The sequence below is a fragment of the Hemiscyllium ocellatum genome, chromosome 24 (genome assembly GCF_020745735.1).
Source record: "Hemiscyllium ocellatum isolate sHemOce1 chromosome 24, sHemOce1.pat.X.cur, whole genome shotgun sequence".
Taxonomy (NCBI): domain Eukaryota; kingdom Metazoa; phylum Chordata; class Chondrichthyes; order Orectolobiformes; family Hemiscylliidae; genus Hemiscyllium; species Hemiscyllium ocellatum.
The window spans coordinates 1,574,114-1,600,774 of NC_083424.1; the positions used below are offsets into that span (position 1 = coordinate 1,574,114).

General features: G+C 43.8%; 1 protein-coding gene across 4 annotated transcripts in view; it reads left to right on the forward strand.

The window, feature by feature from the left end:
* rilpl1 (Rab interacting lysosomal protein-like 1) overlaps positions 1-26,348 on the forward strand; it is a 63,314-nt gene extending 36,966 nt beyond the window's left edge. For 2 of the 4 annotated variants that reach the window (XM_060843324.1, XM_060843327.1), the window contains 2 exons: positions 21,145-21,232; positions 24,043-24,128. In XM_060843324.1, coding sequence (XP_060699307.1) covers positions 21,145-21,232; positions 24,043-24,048 — 94 coding nt within the window. In that variant the 3' untranslated portion in view covers positions 24,049-24,128. Of the gene's footprint in view, positions 1-21,144; positions 21,233-24,042 lie in introns of all 4 variants that reach the window. The other 2 variants (XM_060843323.1, XM_060843326.1) reach the window with 1 other exon arrangement.
* The last annotated feature ends 313 nt before the right edge of the window (positions 26,349-26,661 follow it).

Here is a 26,661-nt window from a genome sequence, read left to right on the forward strand (position 1 = left end):
CAGCTTCCCTTTTTGCATGATTCCATTTAAACGATTCACTGTCTGCTTCTGTTACTGATTTGGTGCATGTGCCTAATTTGAATGAAAGTTGTGTAGCTCAGGGACCTGCAGATCAAAGTCTTTTACTTTATTCGCCAGGGATACTAAATCCTGTTGGGAATGAATGGCTTTCGTTTGTATTCACTCATCCTTACTCAGGGAGGGTTGCAACATCTGAAATATTCAGAAGCTGCTCAACGTCTCGTAACATCAGCATTGAATCTCATGGACCTCCTTGGCCAATACAGAATGTGATTTCACCATTTACATAGCAACTTTCAATTCTTAAAACCTGTTTTGTTGTTCAGTTTGATCAGGTAAATTCCATTTACCCAGCTTAGCTTTGTATCCCTGAATACATTTAACAAAAATCTGTAGGTGGAGTTCCAGATTTCCATTATGTTTAGGTCTCGAAGTAGATTTGCCATAATAATGAACAAAGAACTGCGGATACTGGAAATCTTCTCAAAATAAGGATTGCTAGAGAAACTCAACAGGTCTGGCAGCATCTGTCGAGGAAAAAAAAGTTAATATTTTGTGAATGTGACCATGGGTAACTGCTGACGACCCAAGTGTTGTCAGACTCTGCTACGTTTCTCCAGCACTCTTGTTTTGAGAAGATGAATTGTGATGTTAATGTTCTTTGATAGAATGGGCATCGCTGGCAGAGCCTGCATTTGTTGTCTATCCCCAATTTCCCACAAATTGAGTGGCTTTTTAATTTTTGCAGCAGACAGCAATATCTTTGTTGGTGTCACCAGGTAGGCCAGACCAGCTCAGGACAGTGGATTTCCCTTGCTGAGGATATCGGTGAACCAAATGGTTTTTAATGGCAATCAATGAACATCTCATGGTCACCACGGCTGAACTAGTTTGCAGTTTGAGATGTTCTTCCCCAGCTGTCTTGTGGAATTTGAACCCGGGCATCCAGAGCATTAAGCTAGGTCTCTGATTTTCTAATCCAGTGACATTACCATTGGCCTAATGTCTGTGCCTCTCTCGATGAATTGTGGAAAAGGGTCAATATGCTGCAAATCCTACCACAACCACCTGAGAAAGGAGCAGCGCTCCGAAATCTAGTGCTTCCAAATAAACCTGTCTGACTATAACCTGGTGTTGTGTGATTTTTAACGTTGTACACTCCAGTCCAACACTGGCACCTTGAATTCCTGAAAATCCTAACCCCTCTATCTTTTATGTTCTTTGTATGAAGAAATGCTTCCCAATCTCATCTCTGAATGACCTAGCTCTCAGTTTAATTTTGTGCCCCTTGGGCTGGATTCTTCCATCCGAGGAAATAGTTTCTGTATTGAATTATTTTACCATTTTAAACATCTCAATCACACCACCAGTCAATTTTCCAACCTGAAGGGAATCCAACCAAAACAATGCAGAATGTCTTCATAATCTCCCATGACAGACACTGAGAATGTGCTTGAATTGCTGTTCCCACGGGGAGAACCTACCCCTATGAAAGTCATTCCAGTTGTTGCCTGAGTTTCTAAAATCACATCTAAATTTAAAAATTCAGAATGAGATCCATTGTCCATTCAAAACCCTGTCATTCACCGAGTTTGGTCACATTCCGATAAAAACAAAGTCCTGAGCAAGCTCAGCAGATCTGGCAACATCTGTGGCGAGAGAAACAGGATGGCCTTCCTTTGGGACACAGTGATCTATCTCAGCTAAACAAATAACTTACTAGTTTCAATGATGGAGAGAGATTGGACAAACTGGGGTTATCTTTCTTGGAGCAGAGGAGATTGCGGTGGGGTGGGATCTGATTGTAACAAATGATTAGAGGTGTAGATAGGGTAGACCGGAAGAAACTTTTCCCCTTGATGGAGGGATCAGTGATCGGGGTGGAGGTGCATAGATTGAAGGCAAGGAGTAGGAGGTTTAGAGGGAAGGTGTGGAAAAGCTTTTTCACCGAGAGGGGCGTATTTCTGTACTGCAGACCCTAATGACCGCTTTTTTAAAAAAGTTTTGATTTAATCTATTTGTGAGATGTAGCCATCACTGGCTGAGTCAGCATTTATTGTCCATCTGTAATTGCCTGGAGGCCAGTTCAGAGTTAGCCACATTGCTATGAGCCTGACGGTATGTGTTGGCCAGACCAGGTAAGGATGACAGCTTTCCTTTTCGAAAGGACATTAGTGAATGAGATAGGTTTAACAGCAATTAACAGTACATACATGGCCACTGTTAGACTAGCTGTTAGTTCCAGATTTTATTGAATTCAGATTTCACCATTTGCCATGTTCAGATTCCAACCCCTGAACCTAGCACATTAGTTCAGTGTATCTTGATTACTAGTTCAGTGACATTACTATTACCCCACTGCCTCCCCATAGGCTTCAAAACAGGATTAATTCACTTGGCCCCGGACCCTGCTCCACAATTCAATAAGATCTGGTCAATCTCATGACTCCACATTTCTCCTTTCCGTAAATAACACCTTACCCTCTCGTCCCAGGCCTGGCCTTCAGTCCCTTCCTTGTAATCAGGCAGATACTTACTGTTAAACGGTGACTTCTTCCAGATTGGACAGTGTGCAGTCACTCCAATCTGATTGTCACCTCAAACCTTGTCCATCTCACTGGAAACATCTGTGATTTAACAGTTCAATGTACAGCTTCTGGAATTCACTTTTTTAAAAATCAAACTCATTGAGCAGCAGCACCACTTCTTTAGCTGTTCACGGCTTTGTGCTCAGTTTCACCCTGGACAGAACTTCATTTTATTTGGGGGATAGTTCCTGAGGCAGACAGAGTAGAATCTCTTAGTACTGGCCAATCAAAGATGCTGCCTTTTGGGTTATACAGGATACGAATCTGATGCCCTGCCTACTTTGTCAACTCTAACAGACAGCTTAGGAGCTCTCCTCAGTGTTGGTTCATTCCCCAGTCAACATCACTGAAGAATAGTTAGTTTGGTCATTACCACATTGCTGTTTGTAGGACCCTGCTGTGCACAAATAGACTGTTGTATTTCTTAAAAGTTCTTCACTGACTCGAAAGCACTTTGGGATGTCCCGAGGATGTGAACAGTGCTACAGAAATGCAAGTATTTTAGTTAATTTTGCTAACTGTTACCCTAAACAAGGCATCTCTGACAGCTGGGGTTTAGTGTTTCACCCCTCATTAGCCCAAAGAACGGTTAAGACCAGCCCCAGCAAAATCTTTGAGTGAGCTCCCCAGCCTTTGGTGCTGATGGGACAGACATCTCCTGACTTCACCTTTTATATTTTTCACAGCAGCCTGACCATCCCCCAGCTCAGACCCCACTCCAAGCAGCAGGCTCCTGCCTGGTGACAACTTTCATCAGATTAAAAGACTTTGCTCAGGAACACAATTTATTTCAACCAATAAGTTCTTGCAGCATGAAAATAAGCCATTCCTCGGTCTTTCTAAGAACTACTCGTGCTGCATCAGTACACAGCCCTGCAACTTCCAGCCTTCAAGTATATCGAAAACTCTTTTGATAGATATTACTAATTTGCACCTATTGCCCTTTCAGGCAACATCTTTCAGATCATCTCAACTTGCTGTTTTTCTTTTATTCATCTTCCCTGTGTTTGTTTTGTCATTTATCTCCAGTCTGTATCATGGAGTCATAAGCACAGAAACAGACCCTTCAGTCTAACTTGTCCATGCTGACCAGGTATCCTAAACTGAACTAGTCCTATTTTCCTACATGTGGCCCATTTCCCTCTAAACCTTTCTTATCCTTGTACCTATCCAAATGTCTTTTAAATGTTATAATTGTGCCTCATTCCATACATGCACCACTCTCTGTGTGAAAAAGTTTCCCCTTAGGTCCCTTTAAAAATCTTTCTCTGCTCATCTTAAATTTATGCTGTCTAGTTTTTGGACTCCCCCAACCTTGGGAAAAGACCATGGCCATTCATCTTATTGATGCTCCTCATGATTTTATAAACCTCTCAGCCTCTGACACTTCAGGGGAAAAGAGGTTCCAGCCTATGCAGCCTTTCCTTATAACTCACACCCTCTCGTCCCAACAACATCCTTGTAGATTTTCTCTGTTCCCTTTCTACTTGAACAGCATACTTTCTATACCAGGGTGACCAGAATTGTACACAGTGTTCTAAAAGTGGCCTTAGCAGTATCCTGTACAATCTCAACATGACATCCCAACCCCTATATTCAACGCTCTGACCAATGAAGGCAAGCGTGCCAAATGCCATCGTCTCCATCCTCTTTACCTGTGCCTCCACTTTCAAGGAACTATGAACCTGCACTCCTAGATCCCTCTGTTCAACACACTCCCTAGGGCCCTACCATTAACTCTGTAAGTCCTGCTCTGGTTTGCCTTACCAAAATGCAACACTTCACATTTCTCTAAATTAAACTCCATCTGCAGCTCCTCAGCTCATCTAATCAAGATCTCATTGTATTCTTGGATAACTTTCTTCACTGTCCACTTCACCAGCACTTTTGGTGTTATCCGTGAACTTACTAACCATGCTTCCTATACTCTGTTCCAAATTGTTGATATAAATTATGAACGACAGCAGGCCCAGAACCAATCCTTGCAGCACAGCACTGGTCGCAGACCTCCAGTCTGAATACTAACCCTGTACATTGTTGCTGCCTGCACCAGTGGCACATTTCTTCTTTTATTTAATCATAGTCCTTCATAATTTGGAACCTGCCTCTACATCCTCCTTGACATCCTGCCCTGTAAGGAGAACAACCCCAGTGTCTCCAATAACTCCTCATAACCAAAACCCTTTCTCCTTGACATCTGTATGTCAAAGGATCAAGAATAAGAGGGCACAGATTTAGTGATTTAAAAAGGATCAAATGCGATTTGACAAAAGCCTTTTTTTTCACACGACGAGTAGTTAGGGTGTGGAATGCACTGCCTGGAAATAGGAACATAGAAAGGAGTAGGCCACTCAGCCTGTTGAGCCTGTGGATAATGCAATCTCACTATCCCATTCCTACTTCCCCTCCATACCCCTTGATCCCTTTAGCCACAAGGGCCACGCCCAGCTCCCTCTTGAATCTATCTAATAAACTGCTCAAAACAGCTACCTTTGGTACAACATGATACACAGGGTTCGTTTTATCTCACCTTGTTCTAAACTGCCACTATTCAGATAATAATTTGCCTTCATGGTTTTGTGACCCAAGTGGATACCTTCACATATGCACATTATATAGCATTTACCAAGTATTTGCTCACTCAGCCAGCCTGTCCAAGTCACTCTGCAGCCTCTGTGTCCTTCTCACAGCACACACTGCCACCCAGCTTCATGTCATCTGTAAATGTGGAGAGACTGGAGGGGTATATGAGTAGGAAGGGTTTGGAGGGATTTGAGCCAGGTGCTGGCAGGTGGAACTGGATTGGGTTGGGATATCTGGTCAGCATGGACAAGTTGGACTGAAAGCTCTGTTTCTGTGCTGTATGTGCATCTCTATGACTCTATGGTATCCAATTCCTTCGTTCAAATCGTTGATGTATATTGTGAACAGCTGGGGTTCCAGCACTGAACCCTGCAGCAACCCACTGCCCACTGTCTGCCATTCTGAAAAGGAGCCATTTATTCCAGCTCTCGGCTTCCTGTCTGCCAACCAGTTCTCTATCCATGTCAATACCTTCCCTCCAATACCTTGACCTTCAGTTTTCCCAATTAATCTCTTGTGTGGAACCTTGTCAAAAGTGTTTTGAAATCCAGAAACACAACATCTACTGATACACCCTTGTCCACTGTATGGGTCATATCCTCAAAAACTTCCAGAAGATTTGTCAAGTATGATTTCCCTTTAGTGAATCCATGCTGACTTGGACGACTGTGTCTCAGCTTTCCAAATATTCAATTGGTACATCCTTAATAACTGATTCCAGCATTCTCCCTAACACCTGATGTCAGGCTAAACAGCCTATATTTCTCCATTTTCTCTCTCCCTTTTTTTAAAGAGTGGGGTTACATTAGCTACCCTCCAGTCCATTGGAACTCCTACAGAATGCTGGAAAATGGTTACTTTCCTATGGCCACTTCCTTCGGTACTCTGAGATGCAGAGATCACGCCCAGGGAACTTATCCCATCAATTTCCCCTGTACAGTTTGCTGACTAATACGGATTTCTTTCGGTTCCTTCTTCATGCTTGAGCCCCCATTTAGATGATGCCCTACAGTGTGGAAGCAGGCCCTTTGGCCCAACAAGTCCACACCCAGCCTCTGACCCCACCCCTCTACATTTACCCCTGACTAATGCACTTAACACTCTGGGCTATTTAGCATTGCCAGTTAACCTGACCTGCACATCTTGGATTGTGGGAGGAAACGGGAGCACCTGGAGGAAACACATACCCGCGGAGAGAATGTGCAAACTCCACACAGACAGTTGCCCGAGGCAGGAATTGAACCTGGGTCCCTAGCGCTGTGAGGCAACAGTGCTAAACACTGAGGCACCGTACCACCCAAAGTGGTTTCCTGAAGGTTATTTGTGTCCTCCTTAGTGAAGACAGATCCAAAGTATTTGTTCAACTGCTCTGCCATCTCTATGCTGTCCAGTATGAATTCACTGGATTCTAACTGCAAGAGGCCTACATTTGTCTTCACCAGTCTTTTTCTCTTCACATATCTGCAGAAACCTTTGCAGTCAATTTTTATGTCTTCTGCAAATGTGTTGAGGCAGGTTCAGTTGAGGCAATCAAGAGAATATTAGATGGGTATTTGGATAGAAATAATGTGCCGAGATATGGGGAAAAAACACTAAGTTTAATGCTCATTTGAAGAACCGATGCAAAGCTAATAATCGAATGACCTTGTGCACCATTCTGTTTGTGATTCCAGTAAAGTTTCCTGTGCATCAGGCCCTGATATCCTTCCAAAAAATAGTGATAGCTTTCCTTTTTGTTCATGTAAATATTATAAGTCAACAATAAATAAGTTAGAAGGCCAAATGCTCTTCCTTTTTAAGTTAAGATAATTTTGGGAAACCTATATTTTCTTGTTCAAAAAAATTTTCCTCCTTCCCAGTGATGTGGCTGTAGTTAAGGCACAGTTACAGTGATGTGCCTGTAGTTAAGGTGCAGTTACAGTGATGTGGCTGTAGTAAAGGTGCAGTTACAGTGATGTGCCTGCAGTAAAGGTGCAGTTACAGTGGTGTGGCTGTAGTAAAGGCACAGTTACAGTGATGTGCCTGTAGTTAAGGCACAGTTACAGTGATGAGCCTGTAATAAAGGCGCAGTTACAGTGATGAGCCTGTAGTTAAGGCACAGTTACAGTGATGAGCCTGTAGTTAAGGCGCAGTTACAGTGACGTGCCTGTAGTAAAGGCGCAGTTACAGTGACGATCCTGTAGTTAAGGCGCAGTTACAGTGATGTGGCTGTAGTTAAGGTGCAGTTACAGTGACGTGGCTGTAGTTAAGGTGCAGTTACAGTGATGTGGCTGTAGTAAAGGTGCAGTTACAGTGATGTGCCTGTAGTAAAGGCACAGTTACAGTGATGTGCCTGTAGTAAAGGTGCAGTCACAGTGATGTGGCTGTAGTTAAGGTGCAGTTACAGTGACGTGGCTGTAGTTAAGGTGCAGTTACAGTGATGTGGCTGTAGTAATGGTGCAGTTACAGTGATGTGGCTGTAGTAAAGGTGCAGTTACAGTGGTGAGCCTGCAGTTAAGGTGCAGTTACAGTGATGTGCCTGTAGTAAAGGTGCAGTTACAGTGGTGAGCCTGTAGTAAAGGTGCAGTTACAGTGATGTGCCTGTAGTTAAGGTGCAGTTACAGTGATGTGCCTGTAGTAAAGGTGCAGTTACAGTGATGTGCCTGTAGTAAAGGCGCAGTTACAGTGATGTGGCTGTAGTTAAGGCGCAGTTACAGTGATGTGCCTGTAGTAAAGGTGCAGTTACAGTGATGTGCCTGTAGTAAAGGCGCAGTTACAGTGATGTGGCTGTAGTTAAGGTGCAGTTACAGTGATGTGGCTGTAGTTAAGGTGCAGTTACAGTGATGTGCCTGTAGTAAAGGTGCAGTTACAGTGACGAGCCTGTAGTTAAGGTGCAGTTACAGTGACGAGCCTGTAGTTAAGGTGCAGTTACAGTGATGTGCCTGTACTAATGGCGCAGTTACAGTGATGTGGCTGTAGTAAAGGTGCAGTTACAGTGATGTGCCTGTAGTTAAGGTGCAGTTACAGTGACGAGCCTGTAGTTAAGGTGCAGTTACAGTGATGTGCCTGTAGTTAAGGTGCAGTTACAGTGATGTGCCTGTAGTAAAGGCGCAGTTACAGTGATGTGCCTGTAGTAAAGGCGCAGTTACAGTGATGTGGCTGTAGTAAAGGCGCAGTTACAGTGACGAGCCTGTAGTTAAGGTGCAGTTACAGTGACGAGCCTGTAGTTAAGGTGCAGTTACAGTGATGTGGCTGTAGTAAAGGTGCAGTTACAGTGATGAGCCTGTAGTTAAGGTGCAGTTACAGTGACGAGCCTGTAGTTAAGGTGCAGTTACAGTGATGTGCCTGTAGTAAAGGCACAGTTACAGTGATGTGCCTGTAGTAAAGGCGCAGTTACAGTGATGAGCCTGTAGTTAAGGTGCAGTTACAGTGATGTGGCTGTAGTAAAGACACAGTTACAGTGATGTGCCTGTAGTAAAGGCACAGTTACAGTGATGTGCCTGTAGTAAAGGTGCAGTCACAGTGATGTGGCTGTAGTAAAGGTGCAGTTACAGTGATGTGGCTGTAGTAAAGGTGCAGTTACAGTGATGTGGCTGTAGTTAAGGCGCAGTTACAGTGATGTGCCTGTAGTAAAGGCACAGTTACAGTGATGTGGCTGTAGTTAAGGTGCAGTTACAGTGATGTGCCTGTAGTAAAGGTGCAGTTACAGTGGTGAGCCTGTAGTAAAGGTGCAGTTACAGTGATGTGCCTGTAGTTAAGGTGCAATTACAGTGACGAGCTTAAGGTGTAGTTACAGTGATGTGCCTGTAGTAAAGGTGCAGTTACAGTGATGTGGCTGTAGTAAAGACACAGTTACAGTGATGTGCCTGTAGTAAAGGCACAGTTACAGTGATGTGGCTGTAGTTAAGGTGCAGTTACAGTGATGTGGCTGTAGTTAAGGTGCAGTTACAGTGATGTGCCTGTAGTAAAGGTGCAGTTACAGTGGTGAGCCTGTAGTAAAGGTGCAGTTACAGTGATGTGCCTGTAGTTAAGGTGCAATTACAGTGACGAGCTTAAGGTGTAGTTACAGTGATGTGCCTGTAGTAAAGGTGCAGTTACAGTGATGTGGCTGTAGTAAAGACACAGTTACAGTGATGTGGCTGTAGTAAAGGCACAGTTACAGTGATGTGGCTGTAGTAAAGGTGCGGTTACAGTGACGAGCCTGTAGTTAAGGCGCAGTTACAGTGATGTGCCTGTAGTTAAGGCGCAGTTACAGTGATGAGCCTGTAGTAAAGGCGCAGTTACAGTGATGTGGCCGTAGTGAAGGTGCAGTTACAGTGACGAGCCTGTAGTTAAGGCGCAGTTACAGTGACGAGCCTGTAGTTAAGGCGCAGTTACAGTGACGAGCCTGTAGTTAAGGTGCAGTTACAGTGACGAGCCTGTAGTAAAGGCGCAGTTACAGTGACAAGCCTGTAGTTAAGGTGCAGTTACAGTGACGAGCCTGTAATTAAGGCGCAGTTACAGTGACGAGCCTGTAATTAAGGCGCTGTTACAGTGACGAGCCTGTAGTAAAGGTGCAGTTACAGTGACGTGCCTGTAGTAAAGGCGCAGTTACAGTGACGAGCCTGTAGTTAAGGTGCAGTTACAGTGACGAGTCGGTAGTAAAGGTGCAGTTACAGTGACGTGCCTGTAGTTAAGGCGCAGTTACAGTGACGAGCCTGTAGTAAAGGTGCAGTTACAGTGACGAGCCTGTAGTAAAGGTGCAGTTACAGTGACGAGCCTGTAGTTAAGGTGCAGTTACAGTGATGCGCCTGTAATTAAGGCGCAGTTACAGTGACGAGCCTGTAGTTAAGGCGCAGTTACAGTGACGAGCTTAAGGTGTAGTTACAGTGATGTGCCTGTAGTAAAGGTGCAGTTACAGTGATGTGCCTGTAGTAAAGGTGCAGTTACAGTGATGTGCCTGTAGTAAAGGTGCAGTTACAGAGATGAGCCTGTAGTTAAGGTGCAGTTACAGTGATGTGGCTGTAGTAAAGACACAGTTACAGTGATGTGCCTGTAGTAAAGGCACAGTTACAGTGATGTGGCTGTAGTAAAGGCGCAGTTACAGTGATGTGCCTGTAGTAAAGGTGCAGTTACAGTGGTGAGCCTGTAGTAAAGGTGCAGTTACAGTGATGTGCCTGTAGTTAAGGTGCAGTTACAGTGATGTGGCTGTAGTAAAGACACAGTTACAGTGATGTGCCTGTAGTAAAGGCGCAGTTACAGTGATGTGGCTGTAGTAAAGGCGCAGTTACAGTGATGTGGCTGTAGTTAAGGTGCAGTTACAGTGATGTGGCTGTAGTTAAGGTGCAGTTACAGTGATGTGCCTGTAGTAAAGGTGCAGTTACAGTGATGTGCCTGTAGTAAAGGTGCAGTTACAGTTATGTGGCTGTAGTAAAGGCGCAGTTACAGTGATGAGCCTGTAGTTAAGGTGCAGTTACAGTGACGAGCCTGTAGTTAAGGTGCAGTTACAGTGATGTGCCTGTAGTTAAGGTGCAGTTACAGTGACGAGCCTGTAGTTAAGGTGCAGTTACAGTGATGTGCCTGTAGTTAAGGTGCAGTTACAGTGATGTGCCTGTAGTAAAGGTGCAGTTACAGAGATGAGCCTGTAGTTAAGGTGCAGTTACAGTGATGTGGCTGTAGTAAAGACACAGTTACAGTGATGTGCCTGTAGTAAAGGCACAGTTACAGTGATGTGGCTGTAGTAAAGGCGCAGTTACAGTGATGTGCCTGTAGTAAAGGTGCAGTTACAGTGGTGAGCCTGTAGTAAAGGTGCAGTTACAGTGATGTGCCTGTAGTTAAGGTGCAGTTACAGTGATGTGCCTGTAGTAAAGGTGCAGTTACAGAGATGAGCCTGTAGTTAAGGTGCAGTTACAGTGATGTGGCTGTAGTAAAGACACAGTTACAGTGATGTGCCTGTAGTAAAGGCGCAGTTACAGTGATGTGGCTGTAGTAAAGGCGCAGTTACAGTGATGTGGCTGTAGTAAAGGTGCAGTTACAGTGATGTGGCTGTAGTAAAGACACAGTTACAGTGATGTGGCTGTAGTAAAGGCACAGTTACAGTGATGTGGCTGTAGTAAAGGTGCGGTTACAGTGACGAGCCTGTAGTTAAGGCGCAGTTACAGTGATGTGCCTGTAGTTAAGGCGCAGTTACAGTGATGAGCCTGTAGTAAAGGTGCAGTTACAGTGATGTGCCTGTAGTAAAGGTGCAGTTACAGTGATGTGGCCGTAGTGAAGGTGCAGTTACAGTGACGAGCCTGTAGTTAAGGCGCAGTTACAGTGACGAGCCTGTAGTTAAGGCGCAGTTACAGTGACGAGCCTGTAGTTAAGGTGCAGTTACAGTGACGAGCCTGTAGTAAAGGCGCAGTTACAGTGACAAGCCTGTAGTTAAGGTGCAGTTACAGTGACGAGCCTGTAATTAAGGCGCAGTTACAGTGACGAGCCTGTAATTAAGGCGCTGTTACAGTGACGAGCCTGTAGTAAAGGTGCAGTTACAGTGACGTGCCTGTAGTAAAGGCGCAGTTACAGTGACGAGCCTGTAGTTAAGGTGCAGTTACAGTGACGAGTCGGTAGTAAAGGTGCAGTTACAGTGACGTGCCTGTAGTTAAGGCGCAGTTACAGTGACGAGTCGGTAGTAAAGGTGCAGTTACAGTGACGAGCCTGTAGTAAAGGTGCAGTTACAGTGACGAGCCTGTAGTTAAGGTGCAGTTACAGTGATGCGCCTGTAATTAAGGCGCAGTTACAGTGACGAGCCTGTAGTTAAGGCGCAGTTACAGTGACGAGCCTGTAGTTAAGGTGCAGTTACAGTGACGAGCTTAAGGTGTAGTTACAGTGATGTGCCTGTAGTAAAGGTGCAGTTACAGTGATGTGGCTGTAGTAAAGACACAGTTACAGTGATGTGGCTGTAGTAAAGGCGCAGTTACAGTGATGTGCCTGTAGTAAAGGTGCAGTTACAGTGGTGAGCCTGTAGTAAAGGTGCAGTTACAGTGATGTGCCTGTAGTTAAGGTGCAGTTACAGTGATGTGCCTGTAGTTAAGGTGCAGTTACAGTGACGAGCCTGTAGTTAAGGTGCAGTTACAGTGATGTGCCTGTAGTTAAGGTGCAGTTACAGTGATGTGCCTGTAGTAAAGGTGCAGTTACAGAGATGAGCCTGTAGTTAAGGTGCAGTTACAGTGATGTGGCTGTAGTAAAGACACAGTTACAGTGATGTGCCTGTAGTAAAGGCACAGTTACAGTGATGTGGCTGTAGTAAAGGCGCAGTTACAGTGATGTGCCTGTAGTAAAGGTGCAGTTACAGTGGTGAGCCTGTAGTAAAGGTGCAGTTACAGTGATGTGCCTGTAGTTAAGGTGCAATTACAGTGACGAGCTTAAGGTGTAGTTACAGTGATGTGCCTGTAGTAAAGGTGCAGTTACAGTGATGTGGCTGTAGTAAAGACACAGTTACAGTGATGTGGCTGTAGTAAAGGCGCAGTTACAGTGATGTGGCTGTAGTAAAGGCACAGTTACAGTGATGTGGCTGTAGTAAAGGCACAGTTACAGTGATGCGCCTGTAGTTAAGGCGCAGTTACAGTGACGAGCCTGTAGTTAAGGCGCAGTTACAGTGACGAGCCTGTAGTTAAGGCGCAGTTACAGTGACAAGCCTGTAGTTAAGGTGCAGTTACAGTGACGAGCCTGTAATTAAGGCGCAGTTACAGTGACGAACCTGTAATTAAGGCGCTGTTACAGTGACGAGCCTGTAGTAAAGGTGCAGTTACAGTGATGTGCCTGTAGTAAAGGTGCAGTTACAGTGACGAGCCTGTAATTAAGGCGCAGTTACAGTGACGAGCCTGTAGTTAAGGCGCAGTTACAGTGACGAGCCTGTAGTTAAGGCGCAGTTACAGTGACGAGCCTGTAATTAAGGCGCAGTTACAGTGACGAGCCTGTAGTTAAGGCGCAGTTACAGTGACGAGCCTGTAGTTAAGGCGCAGTTACAGTGACGAGCCTGTAGTTAAGGCGCAGTTACAGTGACGAGCCTGTAGTTAAGGCGCAGTTACAGTGACGAGTCGGTAGGTAAGGTGCAGTTACAGTGACGAGCCTGTAGTAAAGACACAGTTACAGTGATGTGGCTGTAGTAAAGGTGCAGTTACAGTGATGTGCCTGTAGTAAAGGCACAGTTACAGTGATGTGCCTGTAGTAAAGGCACAGTTACAGTGATGTGGCTGTAGTAAAGGTGCAGTTACAGTGACGTGCCTGTAGTTAAGGCGCGGTTACAGTGATGTGGCTGTAGTAAAGGTGCAGTTACAGTGACGAGCCTGTAGTTAAGGCGCGGTTACAGTGACGAGCCTGTAGTAAAGGTGCAGTTACAGTGATGTGGCTGTAGTAAAGGTGCAGTTACAGTGACGAGCCTGTAGTTAAGGCGCGGTTACAGTGACGAGCCTGTAGTTAAGGTGCAGTTACAGTGACGAGCCTGTAGTAAAGGTGCAGTTACAGTGATGTGCCTGTAGTAAAGGTGCAGTTACAGTGACGTGCCTGTAGTTAAGGTGCAGTTACAGTGACGTGGCCGTAGTGAAGGTGCAGTTACAGTGATGCGCCTGTAGTTAAGGCGCAGTTACAGTGACGAGCCTGTAGTTAAGGCGCAGTTACAGTGACGAGCCTGTAGTTAAGGCGCAGTTACAGTGACGAGCCTGTAGTAAAGGTGCAGTTACAGTGACGAGCCTGTAGTAAAGGTGCAGTTACAGTGACGAGCCTGTAGTTAAGGCGCAGTTACAGTGATGTGCCTGTAGTTAAGGTGCAGTTACAGTGACGAGCCTGTAGTTAAGGTGCAGTTACAGTGACGAGCCTGTAGTAAAGGTGCGGTTACAGTGATGTGCCTGTAGTTAAGGCGCAGTTACAGTGACGAGCCTGTAATTAAGGCGCAGTTACAGTGACGAGCCTGTAGTTAAGGCGCAGTTACAGTGACGAGCCTGTAGTAAAGACACAGTTACAGTGATGTGGCTGTAGTAAAGGTGCAGTTACAGTGGTGAGCCTGTAGTAAAGGTGCAGTTACAGTGGTGAGCCTGTAGTAAAGGTGCAGTTACAGTGGTGAGCCTGTACTAAAGGCGCAGTTACAGTGATGTGGCTGTAGTAAAGGTGCAGTTACAGTGGTGAGCCTGTAGTAAAGGTGCAGTTACAGTGGTGAGCCTGTAGTAAAGGTGCAGTTACAGTGGTGAGCCTGTACTAAAGGCGCAGTTACAGTGATGAGCCTGTACTAAAGGCGCAGTTACAGTGATGAGCCTGTAGTAAAGGTGCAGTTACAGTGATGTGGCTGTAGTAAAGATGCAGTTACAGTGATGTGCCTGTAGTTAAGGCGCAGTTACAGTGACGAGCCTGTAATTAAGGCGCAGTTACAGTGACGAGCCTGTAGTTAAGGCGCAGTTACAGTGACGAGCCTGTAGTTAAGGCGCAGTTACAGTGACGAGTCGGTAGTTAAGGTGCAGTTACAGTGACGAGTCGGTAGTTAAGGTGCAGTTACAGTGACGAGCCTGTAGTAAAGACACAGTTACAGTGATGTGGCTGTAGTAAAGGTGCAGTTACAGTGGTGAGCCTGTAGTAAAGGTGCAGTTACAGTGGTGAGCCTGTAGTAAAGGTGCAGTTACAGTGGTGAGCCTGTACTAAAGGCGCAGTTACAGTGATGTGGCTGTAGTAAAGGTGCAGTTACAGTGATGTGCCTGTAGTAAAGGCGCAGTTACAGTGATGAGCCTGTAGTAAAGGTGCAGTTACAGTGATGTGGCTGTAGTAAAGATGCAGTTACAGTGATGTGCCTGTAGTAAAGGTGCGGTTACAGTGACGAGCCTGTAGTTAAGGCGCAGTTACAGTGATGTGGCTGTAGTTAAGGTGCAGTTACAGTGACGAGCCTGTAGTAAAGGTGCGGTTACAGTGATGTGCCTGTAGTAAAGGTGCAGTTACAGTGATGTGGCTGTAGTTAAGGTGCAGTGACAGTGACGAGCCTGTAGTTAAGGCACAGTTACAGTGATGAGCCTGTAGTTAAGGCGCAGTTACAGTGATGTGCCTGTAGTTAAGGTGCGGTTACAGTGATGAGCATGTAGTTAAGGTGCAGTTACAGTGATGTGGCTGTAGTAAAGGTGCAGTTACAGTGATGTGCCTGTAGTTAAGGTGCAGTTACAATGATGAGCATGTAGTTAAGGTGCAGTTACAGTGATGTGCATGTAGTAAAGTCGCAGTTACAGTGATGAGCCTGTAGTTAAGGTGCAGTTACAGTGACGAGCCTGTAGTTAAGGTGCAGTTACAGTGACGAGTCGGTAGTTAAGGTGCAGTTACAGTGACGAGCCTGTAGTAAAGACACAGTTACAGTGATGTGGCTGTAGTAAAGGCACAGTTACAGTGATGTGGCTGTAGTTAAGGTGCAGTTACAGTGATGTGCCTGTAGTAAAGGTGCAGTTACAGTGATGTGCCTGTAGTAAAGGTGCAGTTACAGTGATGTGGCTGTAGTAAAGACACAGTTACAGTGATGTGGCTGTAGTAAAGGCACAGTTACAGTGATGTGCCTGTAGTTAAGGTGCAGTTACAGTGACGAGCCTGTAGTAAAGGTGCGGTTACAGTGATGTGCCTGTAGTAAAGGTGCAGTTACAGTGATGTGGCTGTAGTTAAGGCACAGTTACAGTGATGTGCCTGTAGTTAAGGTGCAGTGACAGTGACGAGCCTGTAGTTAAGGTGCAGTTACAGTGATGAGCCTGTAGTTAAGGCGCAGTTACAGTGATGTGCCTGTAGTTAAGGTGCGGTTACAGTGATGAGCATGTAGTTAAGGTGCAGTTACAGTGATGTGGCTGTAGTAAAGGTGCAGTTACAGTGATGTGCCTGTAGTTAAGGTGCAGTTACAATGATGAGCATGTAGTTAAGGTGCAGTTACAGTGATGTGCATGTAGTAAAGTCGCAGTTACAGTGATGAGCCTGTAGTTAAGGTGCAGTTACAGTGACGAGCCTGTAGTTAAGGTGCAGTTACAGTGACGAGTCGGTAGTTAAGGTGCTGTTACAGTGACGACCCTGTAGTTAAGGTGCAGTTACAGTGACGAGCCTGTAGTTAAGGTGCAGTTACAGTGATGTGGCTGTAGTAAAGGTGCAGTTACAGTGATGAGCCTGTAGTTAAGGTGTAGTTACAGTGATGTGCCTGTAGTAAAGGTGCAGTTACAGTGATGTGCCTGTAGTAAAGGTGCAGTTACAGTGATGTGGCTGTAGTAAAGACACAGTTACAGTGATGTGGCTGTAGTAAAGACACAGTTACAGTGATGTGGCTGTAGTAAAGACACAGTTACAGTGATGTGGCTGTAGTAAAGATGCAGTTACAGTGATGTGGCTGTAGTAAAGATGCAGTTACAGTGATGTGGCTGTAGTAAAGATGCAGTTACAGTGATGTGCCTGTAGTAAAGGTGCAGTTACAGTGATGTGCCTGTAGTAAAGGTGCAGTTACAGTGATGTGCCTGTAGTTAAGGTGCAGTTACAGTGATGAGCCTGTAGTAAAGGTGCAGTTACAGTGACGAGCCTGTAGTTAAGGCGCAGTTATAGTGACGAGCCTGTAGTTAAGGCGCAGTTACAGTGATGTGCTTGTAGTTAAGGCGCAGTTACAGTGATGAGCCTGTAGTTAAGGCGCAGTTACAGTGACGAGCCTGTAGTTAAGGTGCAGTTACAGTGACGAGTCGGTAGTTAAGGTGCTGTTACAGTGACGAGCCTGTAGTTAAGGTGCAGTTACAGTGACGAGCCTGTAGTAAAGACACTGTTACAGTGATGTGGCTGTAGTTAAGGTGCAGTTACAGTGATGTGGCTGTAGTAAAGGTGCAGTTACAGTGATGTGCCTGTAGTTAAGGCACAGTTACAGTGATGAGCATGTAGTTAAGGTGCAGTTACAGTGACGAGCCTGTAGTAAAGGTGCGGTTACAGTGACGAGCCTGTAGTAAAGGTGCGGTTACAGTGACGTGCCTGTAGTAAAGGTGCGGTTACAGTGACGTGCCTGTAGTAAAGGTGCAGTTACAGTGACGTGCCTGTAGTTAAGGTGCAGTTACAGTGATGAGCCTGTAGTTAAGGCGCGGTTACAGTGATGTGCCTGTAGTTAAGGCGCAGTTACAGTGATGTGCTTGTAGGTAAGGCGCAGTTACAGTGACGAGCCTGTAGTTAAGGTGCTGTTACAGTGACGAGTCGGTAGTTAAGGTGCTGTTACAGTGACGAGCCTGTAGTTAAGGTGCAGTTACAGTGACGAGCCTGTAGTAAAGACACAGTTACAGTGATGTGGCTGTAGTAAAGGTGCAGTTACAGTGACGAGCCTGTAGTTAAGGTGCAGTTACAGTGACGAGCCTGTAGTTAAGGTGTAGTTACAGTGATGTGCCTGTAGTAAAGGTGCAGTTACAGTGATGTGGCTGTAGTAAAGGTGCGGTTACAGTGATGTGGCTGTAGTTAAGGTGCAGTTACAGTGACGAGCCTGTAGTTAAGGGACAGTTACAGTGATGTGCCTGTAGTAAAGGTGCAGTTACAGTGACGAGCCTGTAGTAAAGGTGCGGTTACAGTGATGTGCCTGTAGTAAAGGTGCAGTTACAGTGACGAGCCTGTAGTAAAGGTGCGGTTACAGTGATGTGCCTGTAGTAAAGGTGCAGTTACAGTGACGAGCCTGTAGTAAAGGTGCGGTTACAGTGATGTGCCTGTTGTTAAGGTGCAGTTACAGTGACGAGCCTGTAGTAAAGGCGCAGTTACAGTGACGACCCTGTAGTTAAGGCGCAGTTACAGTGATGAGCCTGTAGTTAAGGCGCAGTAACAGTGATGAGCCTGTAGTTAAGGTGCAGTTACAGTGACGAGCCTGTAGTAAAGGTGCGGTTACAGTGATGTGCCTGTAGTAAAGGCGCAGTTACAGTGATGAGCCTGTAGTCAAGGCACAGTTACAGTGATGTGCCTGTAGTAAAGGTGCGGTTACAGTGATGTGCCTGTAGTTAAGGTGCAGTTACAGTGATGTGCATGTAGTTAAGGTGCGGTTACAGTGACGAGCCTGTAGTAAAGGCGCAGTTACAGTGATGTGCCTGTAGTTAAGGCGCAGTTACAGTGACGAGTCGGTAGTTAAGGTGCAGTTACAGTGATGTGCCTGTAGTTAAGGTGCAGTTACAGTGATGTGCTTGTAGTTAAGGCGCAGTTACAGTGACGAGTCGGTAGTTAAGGTGCAGTTACAGTGACGAGCCTGTAGTAAAGACACAGTTACAGTGATGTGCCTGTAGTTAAGGCACAGTTACAGTGATGAGCATGTAGTTAAGGTGCAGTTACAGTGACGAGCCTGTAGTAAAGGTGCGGTTACAGTGACGAGCCTGTAGTAAAGGTGCGGTTACAGTGATGTGGCTGTAGTAAAGGTGCAGTTACAGTGATGTGCCTGTAGTAAAGGTGCAGTTACAGTGACGTGCCTGTAGTTAAGGTGCAGTTACAGTGATGAGCCTGTAGTTAAGGTGCGGTTACAGTGATGTGCCTGTAGTTAAGGCGCAGTTACAGTGATGTGCTTGTAGTTAAGGCGCAGTTACAGTGACGAGCCTGTAGTTAAGGTGTAGTTACAGTGATGTGCCTGTAGTAAAGGTGCAGTTACAGTGATGTGGCTGTAGTAAAGGTGCGGTTACAGTGATGTGCCTGTAGTTAAGGTGCAGTTACAGTGACGAGCTTGTAGTTAAGGTGCAGTTACAGTGATGTGGCTGTAGTAAAGGTGCAGTTACAGTGACGAGCCTGTAGTTAAGGGACAGTTACAGTGATGTGCCTGTAGTAAAGGTGCAGTTACAGTGACGAGCCTGTAGTAAAGGTGCGGTTACAGTGATGTGCCTGTAGTAAAGGTGCAGTTACAGTGACGAGCCTGTAGTAAAGGTGCGGTTACAGTGATGTGCCTGTAGTAAAGGTGCAGTTACAGTGACGAGCCTGTAGTAAAGGCGCAGTTACAGTGATGAGCCTGTAGTTAAGGCGCAGTAACAGTGATGAGCCTGTAGTTAAGGTGCAGTTACAGTGACGAGCCTGTAGTAAAGGTGCGGTTACAGTGATGTGCCTGTAGTAAAGGTGCAGTTACAGTGATGAGCCTGTAGTTAAGGCACAGTTACAGTGATGTGCCTGTAGTAAAGGTGCAGTTACAGTGATGTGCATGTAGTTAAGGTGCGGTTACAGTGACGAGCCTGTAGTACAGGCGCAGTTACAGTGATGTGCCTGTAGTTAAGGCGCAGTTACAGTGATGAGCCTGTAGTTAAGGCACAGTTACAGTGATGTGCCTGTAGTAAAGGTGCGGTTACAGTGATGTGCCTGTAGTTAAGGTGCAGTTACAGTGATGTGCATGTAGTTAAGGTGCGGTTACAGTGACGAGCCTGTAGTAAAGGCGCAGTTACAGTGATGTGCCTGTAGTTAAGGCGCAGTTACAGTGACGAGTCGGTAGTTAAGGTGCAGTTACAGTGACGAGTCGGTAGTTAAGGTGCAGTTACAGTGATGTGCCTGTAGTTAAGGTGCAGTTACAGTGATGTGCATGTAGTTAAGGTGCGGTTACAGTGACGAGCCTGTAGTTAAGGCGCAGTTACAGTGACGAGTCGGTAGTTAAGGTGCAGTTACAGTGACGAGCCTGTAGTTAAGGTGCAGTTACAGTGACGAGGCTATAGTAAAGACACAGTTACAGTGATGTGGCTGTAGTAAAGGTGCAGTTACAGTGACGAGCCTGTAGTAAAGGCACAGTTACAGTGATGTGGCTGTAGTAAAGACACAGTTACAGTGATGTGCCTGTAGTAAAGGTGCAGTTACAGTGATGAGCCTGTAGTAATGGTGCAGTTACAGAGATGTGCCTGTAGTAAAGGTGCAGTTACAGTGATGAGCCTGTAGTAAAGGTGCAGTTACAGAGATGTGCCTGTAGTTAAGGTGCAGTTACAGTGATGAGCCTGTAGTAAAGGTGCAGTTACAGAGATGTGCCTGTAGTTAAGGTGCAGTTACAGTGATGAGCCTGTAGTTAAGGTGCAGTTACAGAGATGTGCCTGTAGTAAAGACACAGTTACAGTGATGTGGCTGTAGTAAAGGTGCAGTTACAGTGATGTGCATGTAGTTAAGGTGCGGTTACAGTGATGAGCATGTAGTTAAGGTGCGGTTACAGTGATGTGCCTGTAGTAAAGGTGCGGTTACAGTGATGTGCCTGTAGTAAAGGTGCGGTTACAGTGACGAGCCTGTAGTTAAGGTGCGGTTACAGTGACGAGCCTGTAGTTAAGGCGCAGTTACAGTGACGAGCCTGTAGTTAAGGCGCAGTTACAGTGACGAGCCTGTAGTTAAGGCGCAGTTACAGTGACGTGCCTGTAGTTAAGGCGCAGTTACAGTGATGTGGCTGTAGTTAAGGTGCAGTTACAGTTGCCCGAGTATTTTCAAGCAGGTGATTCCCTTGCTGCTTGTTCTAACAAAATACCAAGTTTGGATGATGCACAGTACCCTGCATTGTTGAGGAATTCGCTGTATTGCTGGGTCCTCTGCCGTATCGCATGTTGTTACTGGCTGCAGTATAGGAATATAAGATGAACACACCTCTCTCTCGCTCTCTCTCTCTCAAGATATTACTGGATCATTAAAGCTGCATTTTTTTCATTTTTCTATAGACTGTGATATTGTCATTTTTGTCTAAACTGCTGGACCTCGTTTTTTCATATTTTGTCCATACTTAACAAAACCCCTCTGATGATGAGGTCCTATACAGTAAGTAACTCATTCTGTTCTCAGCTAGCAGACAGCAGATTTGATCATTCATCTCTCTCTGTCTGTCTCTCTCTCTCTCTGTTGAGTGTGACTGGTTGGAGTGGAGTTATTACAACAAACAAGGGGAAAGGTTTTCCAGCACTGTACTGGAACTAATTTTAAAAGCAGTAACTATTCAGTCACGATCTCTTGCTGTGCTGTACTGGAATGAGCATCTGTTTGACTGTTTCCTGCTCTTTATTCTGTGTGTCTGTTACTCTCTGACCAGGATCTTTACTGCCATAATGCCAATGGTAGCTGCTGGATTGATTCCAGATGATCCCACATTACAGCCAATCAGAAGACTTATTTCCCTTGTACGATCATTTATTTTATTATCTTCCCATTTTTTAGCTTGCATGAAACTGACCTCTACTCACCTCATTCTGATTGGTTAATCAGCTGCTTGATAGTTCAGCCAATCAGAGTACCAAATGCATGTGAATGTTGGCGTAATCAGTCATTTTGTCTCCTGTATGTTAATCTTTGACCTGCACTTTTGTGTTAATCTCTGACCTGTAACTATATGCTGTCCTTCAACCTTTACCTTTGTGTACACTAACCTTTGACCCACACTTTTTTCTTTTTGTGATCCTTTGACTTGTGCCTTTCTCTATTTTATTGCTTGCTTTTCAATATGTCTGATTTAAAGAATTGGTAAACTTGTTTTTAAAAATAGCAGTGGGTGTTATTGTAGTAGTAAGCCAGAGCAGTAAGTCATGTTTCCATGACAACTTGTCAATTTCTCAGTCTGTTCTGGAGCGGGATCCCATTGGGTTTGACAGGAATGTGAGATAGAGTTAGTATCCCCCATGCATACCCCAGCTTACTCTCCATCACAGCATTTGTAAAGTTCAATCTGTTCTTCAATGAGCAGGTCCCTTTATCCAATAAAAACAGAAAGTGCTGGAAATACTCAGCAAGTCCTAGTAACATTTGTGGAGAGGGAAAACAATTAATGTTACAGTTTGAGGACCTTTCAACACAACTGTTGAAAGATTATTCAGCCATAATATTGCCTTATCTGATTCCAGCATTTTCTGATTCTAACGTCAATTTTGAGCATTTGCAGTATGCTGTTTTCCTTGGTACAAAGTTAAAAATCTCACAACACCAGGTTATAGTCCAACAAGTTTAATTGGAAGCACATTAGCTTTCGGAGCAACGCTCCTTCAACAGGTGGTTGTCGCGCTCTGAAAGCAAGTGTGCTTCCAATTAAATCTGTTGGGCTATAACCTAGTGTTGAGTGATTTTTAACTTTGTACACCCCAGTCCAACACCATTATCTCCAAATCATTCCTTGGTACAGTTTTATTCTGAGTGAGAAAGGAGCTGTGATGGTGAGGAAGGAGGTTGTATTTTGTATAATTTCCTAAGTAAACACAAAATACAAAGTGATGCAGCGCAGAAAGAGGTCATTTGGCCTATTGTGCCTGAGCCAGTTCTTCGGAAGAGCTTTACACTTATTCCACCCACTGCTTTTATCTCATTGCCCTGTAAGATTTCCCTTTTGAAATGTTCTATTGATAATTTAATAATAGCCATGCTCTCGTCTCTCTTTAATACAGAAGTCCCTCGTTCTACATCCCAGCAAAACTATCAGCAGGAGATACAAAATCTTTGCCTCGTTCTTCCCTTTCCAAAACTGAATTTCTCACTTTCTGAAGTCGTAAATTAATAAATATTCCTTTTTTATTAAGCAGGTTTTATCATGTTTTTGCAATGTGATTAGATCATTTCGGGCTAAATAATTTCTAAATTGTAAGGGGATTTAGGTCAGGTGAAGAAACATCTTTAATATTAGGTCATTCTAGTTTGCAAGATTCAAAAAGAGGGACACATTTAAAAATATTAAAATAAAACAACTTAGATCAGTTGCGTTTAGTCAATCATCAAAAGAGCAGCTAAAGTTCATTGTCAAAATGTAATTAGTAGGAGCAGGCCATTCAACCCCTTGAACGGCTTCACTGTTCAGTAACATCACAGCTGATCTCCAACAACCCATTGCGACAGAACATTCCAAGCCCTTTGACAGGAGACATTTCCCTTCATCCTAGCTCTCATCCTGAAATTGTAACTCTGTTCGGATTACCCAGTAAGCAGAAACAACTCTTTGTGTGAGTGACTCTAGTTAAAATCTGTAACCATCTGCAAAAACAAGTTGTCGAGGAGCACGGCCCATTGTTAGTTCTTTCACAGAGCTGTCAGAGACATTGTTAGCTAAATGGCCTCCTTTTGTCAATGCTGTTGACTTTAAGATATACTGACTTTAAGATATACTGACTTTAAAACCTAAAAATGGTTTGTGTGTGCAAGCTCCCACCGCCACAGTTTTGTTCCAGAGGCAAAACAATTTACAAACACTAGATCTACTGACGGGAGATTTGAAGTTGACCAGTATAAAACCTTAACTTAAATTTATGTATATCTCCAAGTGTAAAGAAACAGTAATTTTAACTCAGGAATCAAAACATCTGTCCCTCCTGAGCGATCTTCATCACTCACCACTTTATTTTGAAAACAATGTTACACAAATATTTTGAGCAGCAGTTGATCTCTGACCTCACCTAGTGTTTACCGAACAGTGGTTGGACTTTGGGTATTTAAAGAGGCAGATCTTTAGCTCAACATTAGATAGTTGCATCATTTGGTCATTATAAATAATATGATTACATAATTGTTCCCTTCAACCAGAATTTTCCAAGCAGTGAATGGATCTGTTATGGCTTTGAGCAGTTAATGGACAGGACAATTCTATGGATTCCAACATAGAGTTCTTGAGTCATGTTAGAAGCCAAAGATCACCGCTGTATTCCTGAGCCCTGACAGCAACTCCCTCAGTGATTCATCAGTGGTTGAACTGCTGCAGTCCATGTGCTGTAGGTTGACCACTTTGTTAGGAAGGGAGGATGTTCCAGGATTTTGACCCAGCATTTCATTTTCTAGGATATGTAACTTGTTTGTGACCACTGATTATTTTTAACATGCTGCTTTCCATTGAATTATTTTACAGCTATGTTCCAATTGATTCTGTTGTTCTTTGAGTGAAGTGAGAGTTAACAAATGATGTGGACTTTGAAGGATACATTACTGTGAAATAAGTGTCATTTGTTTTTGTCTTGCCCAGGTTTAATTTATTTTCACGAGACAAGCGAGCAGAAACGCGTCATCGATTGCAGGGATATCAAGGAGTTTGGGGAATTTCAGAGCACGATGGGATTGTCACAGAGCAAGGACAAGAAGCATTACAACATCTATAACTGCAGCCCCTGGATACATCCCTGGGTTTAGGAATCTGGACAGCTGGCATCTTGCATTTAAATAATGAGAATAATTGGAAATGGACTTTTCTTGCCTATTTAGCATTGAAAGTCTGAGTACAGGTTAACAGTTAATGGGCTGCTAGAGTTGGACTGACTACCGTGGTGAACTGTTGTATTCTAATCACTAACCTTATTTTTGGAAAGGTAAATTTGTGATGACCTCACAGTATCATTGTAGTAATAGTATTGGTGTTTCTTGTGAATGCAGAACCTGCAATGTTATACACTAAACCAAAAGGTATTTATCTGCGGATTATACAGCTGCTGTGCTCTTAACTCTCTCAAAGAAGGCAATTCTAATGCTTGCTTTCTGCAGTATCATACAGTCTATTTCCCAAGTATGTGTGGCCTCAAACTACTAACTGACAGCATTGGAGTCCAGAGAAGGAGAACTAAAAGCACGTTTTCGAATCTCAGATTAGAAGAGACAGGTTTTTAATTTGAAGCTGAGTTTCTGGCAGTTATTTCTGTGTTGTGTATCACTCCACCCAGCAGTGACCTGGATCCAGATGTAAGAAGTTATATTTCTTTTTGCATAAAAAGGACCTTCATCTCAACATTAAGCTTATGCTGCACATTTCTGATTGCAGCTCACCTCCATACTGTTCAGGTCTTTGACTGAGGAAAGTAAACTGGAATGTGTCAATCTTTGTTATAATTCCTCAGAGAAAAAAGCAATCCTGTTTTGAGTGGAGAGACAAACAGAGTTAACAAACTTTAACCGATTAATAATCTTTCATCAAGATCTGTTCTGATGCAAGATGCATTTTTGAAAACTTGCTTATCTGGACATCAGTTACCCTTTGAAGATAATATATCGAACACACCAATGCAACATGGTTATAGTTGGAGTTGTTAGGATCACCTTAGCACTCAAAGCTGTTAGATCTGTCAAAGTGCCTATGATTCAGATTACTTAAAGCATGACAAAAGGTACTCGAAGCAACTACTAGGTTAAAGTTTGTTTTTCATTTCAGTCACAATTACATCTCTATATTTCTCCAACTTGGAAAAATTGAATATTTATTAAATTCATTGCAGTATTTTATATTGTAGTGACTTCTTCCTGCCGATATTGGTGCTGTAGCATCACCACTGGTTGGGAGTGTCCTTAAAGCCTTATGTTTACATGGATAATTTTCACTTAAAATGTGTTGATCCTGTAATTTCCATTATTGAAGATGATTGCATACAGATCTAAGACTTATACCATCTATTTAACTGAAATGTAGTTTCAAGTCACATTTGTGTTCGTCTGCAAATTTACAGCTGATCATGCAAATGATAAATTATAAGTGATTCACTGGTAAATAACTAGCAGGAATGCCTTGTGACCTTGGAATTGTCTTGAGCCGTGAAGGAGATTCTTCGCAATGTCCTGACACCATTCACATTAAAACTGCAGTTGTTGAACCCTGAGCTGTTCATGAGGGCCAACAAGATTTGAACAAAGAATTTGCTTATTGTAAGTTGTTTGCTGGTAAGGAACTTGATAATTGCTAAAAAAGATACATTTTGTCAAATCCTTTCACCTTACACTCATTATTTGTAAGAATACAAACTCCACAGAAAACCATCATTTATATTGCAAGAGAAACAAGTGCTGATTGCTTGGCAAATGGACGCTGGTACAGGTGTTGCCTTGGGAAGTGCACGGATTAATAACTGTTGTCAATTTAACTGCCAGGTTTTGACACAATTTTTTTTGTATAAGCAATACGGAAGTCATTGTGAAGTTAGGACACTGACCCATTCACTGTGTCCTAATCTGTACTGAATATGAAAGTGATGGAAGAAAGTTTCTACTCTGTTATTGTACATTTTGAAATAGTCTAGAAACAAATTTCAGGCTCTAATGAAATGTACACTTCAGTGGGATAGACTGCAGATTCATTTTTGTAAATGTAGGTTTTGATTTTGTGCCTTTAATATTTCTCTAATGTAGATGCTACATGGCAACACTCCAATGTGCAAATACCTTTTGTTTTGCCAAAGTAATTGTGAAGTATTAATTGCAGAGTGGCTGCTGATTAAAGTACATTCTAATCTTTTCAGCTGATAGGCATCTACTGTGTATCTATCTACAATAAAAGCATAGTGTTTATGGACATTTCCTTTCAATATTTTTGCTATTATAAGTTTCAAGGTCCATAATTAGCATGGAAACACTATGTAACCTCGTCACATTGATTGTGACTCGACCCTACCAAGGGCACTAATACTGGTAGGAGGGTGTAATTATACTATGACACACAAACATGGGCAGTTGCTGGTTTAAAAAAAACAATATTTAGGACTTTTTCACGGAAATATTAAGCACACAATGAATCACTGACTTTCAAATGAGGATTGAATTGCCTTCCATCCAGTTACATCTAACTTTCCTCGTGTGATGTGGGAGATTGACGCCAATCACTAGAGTT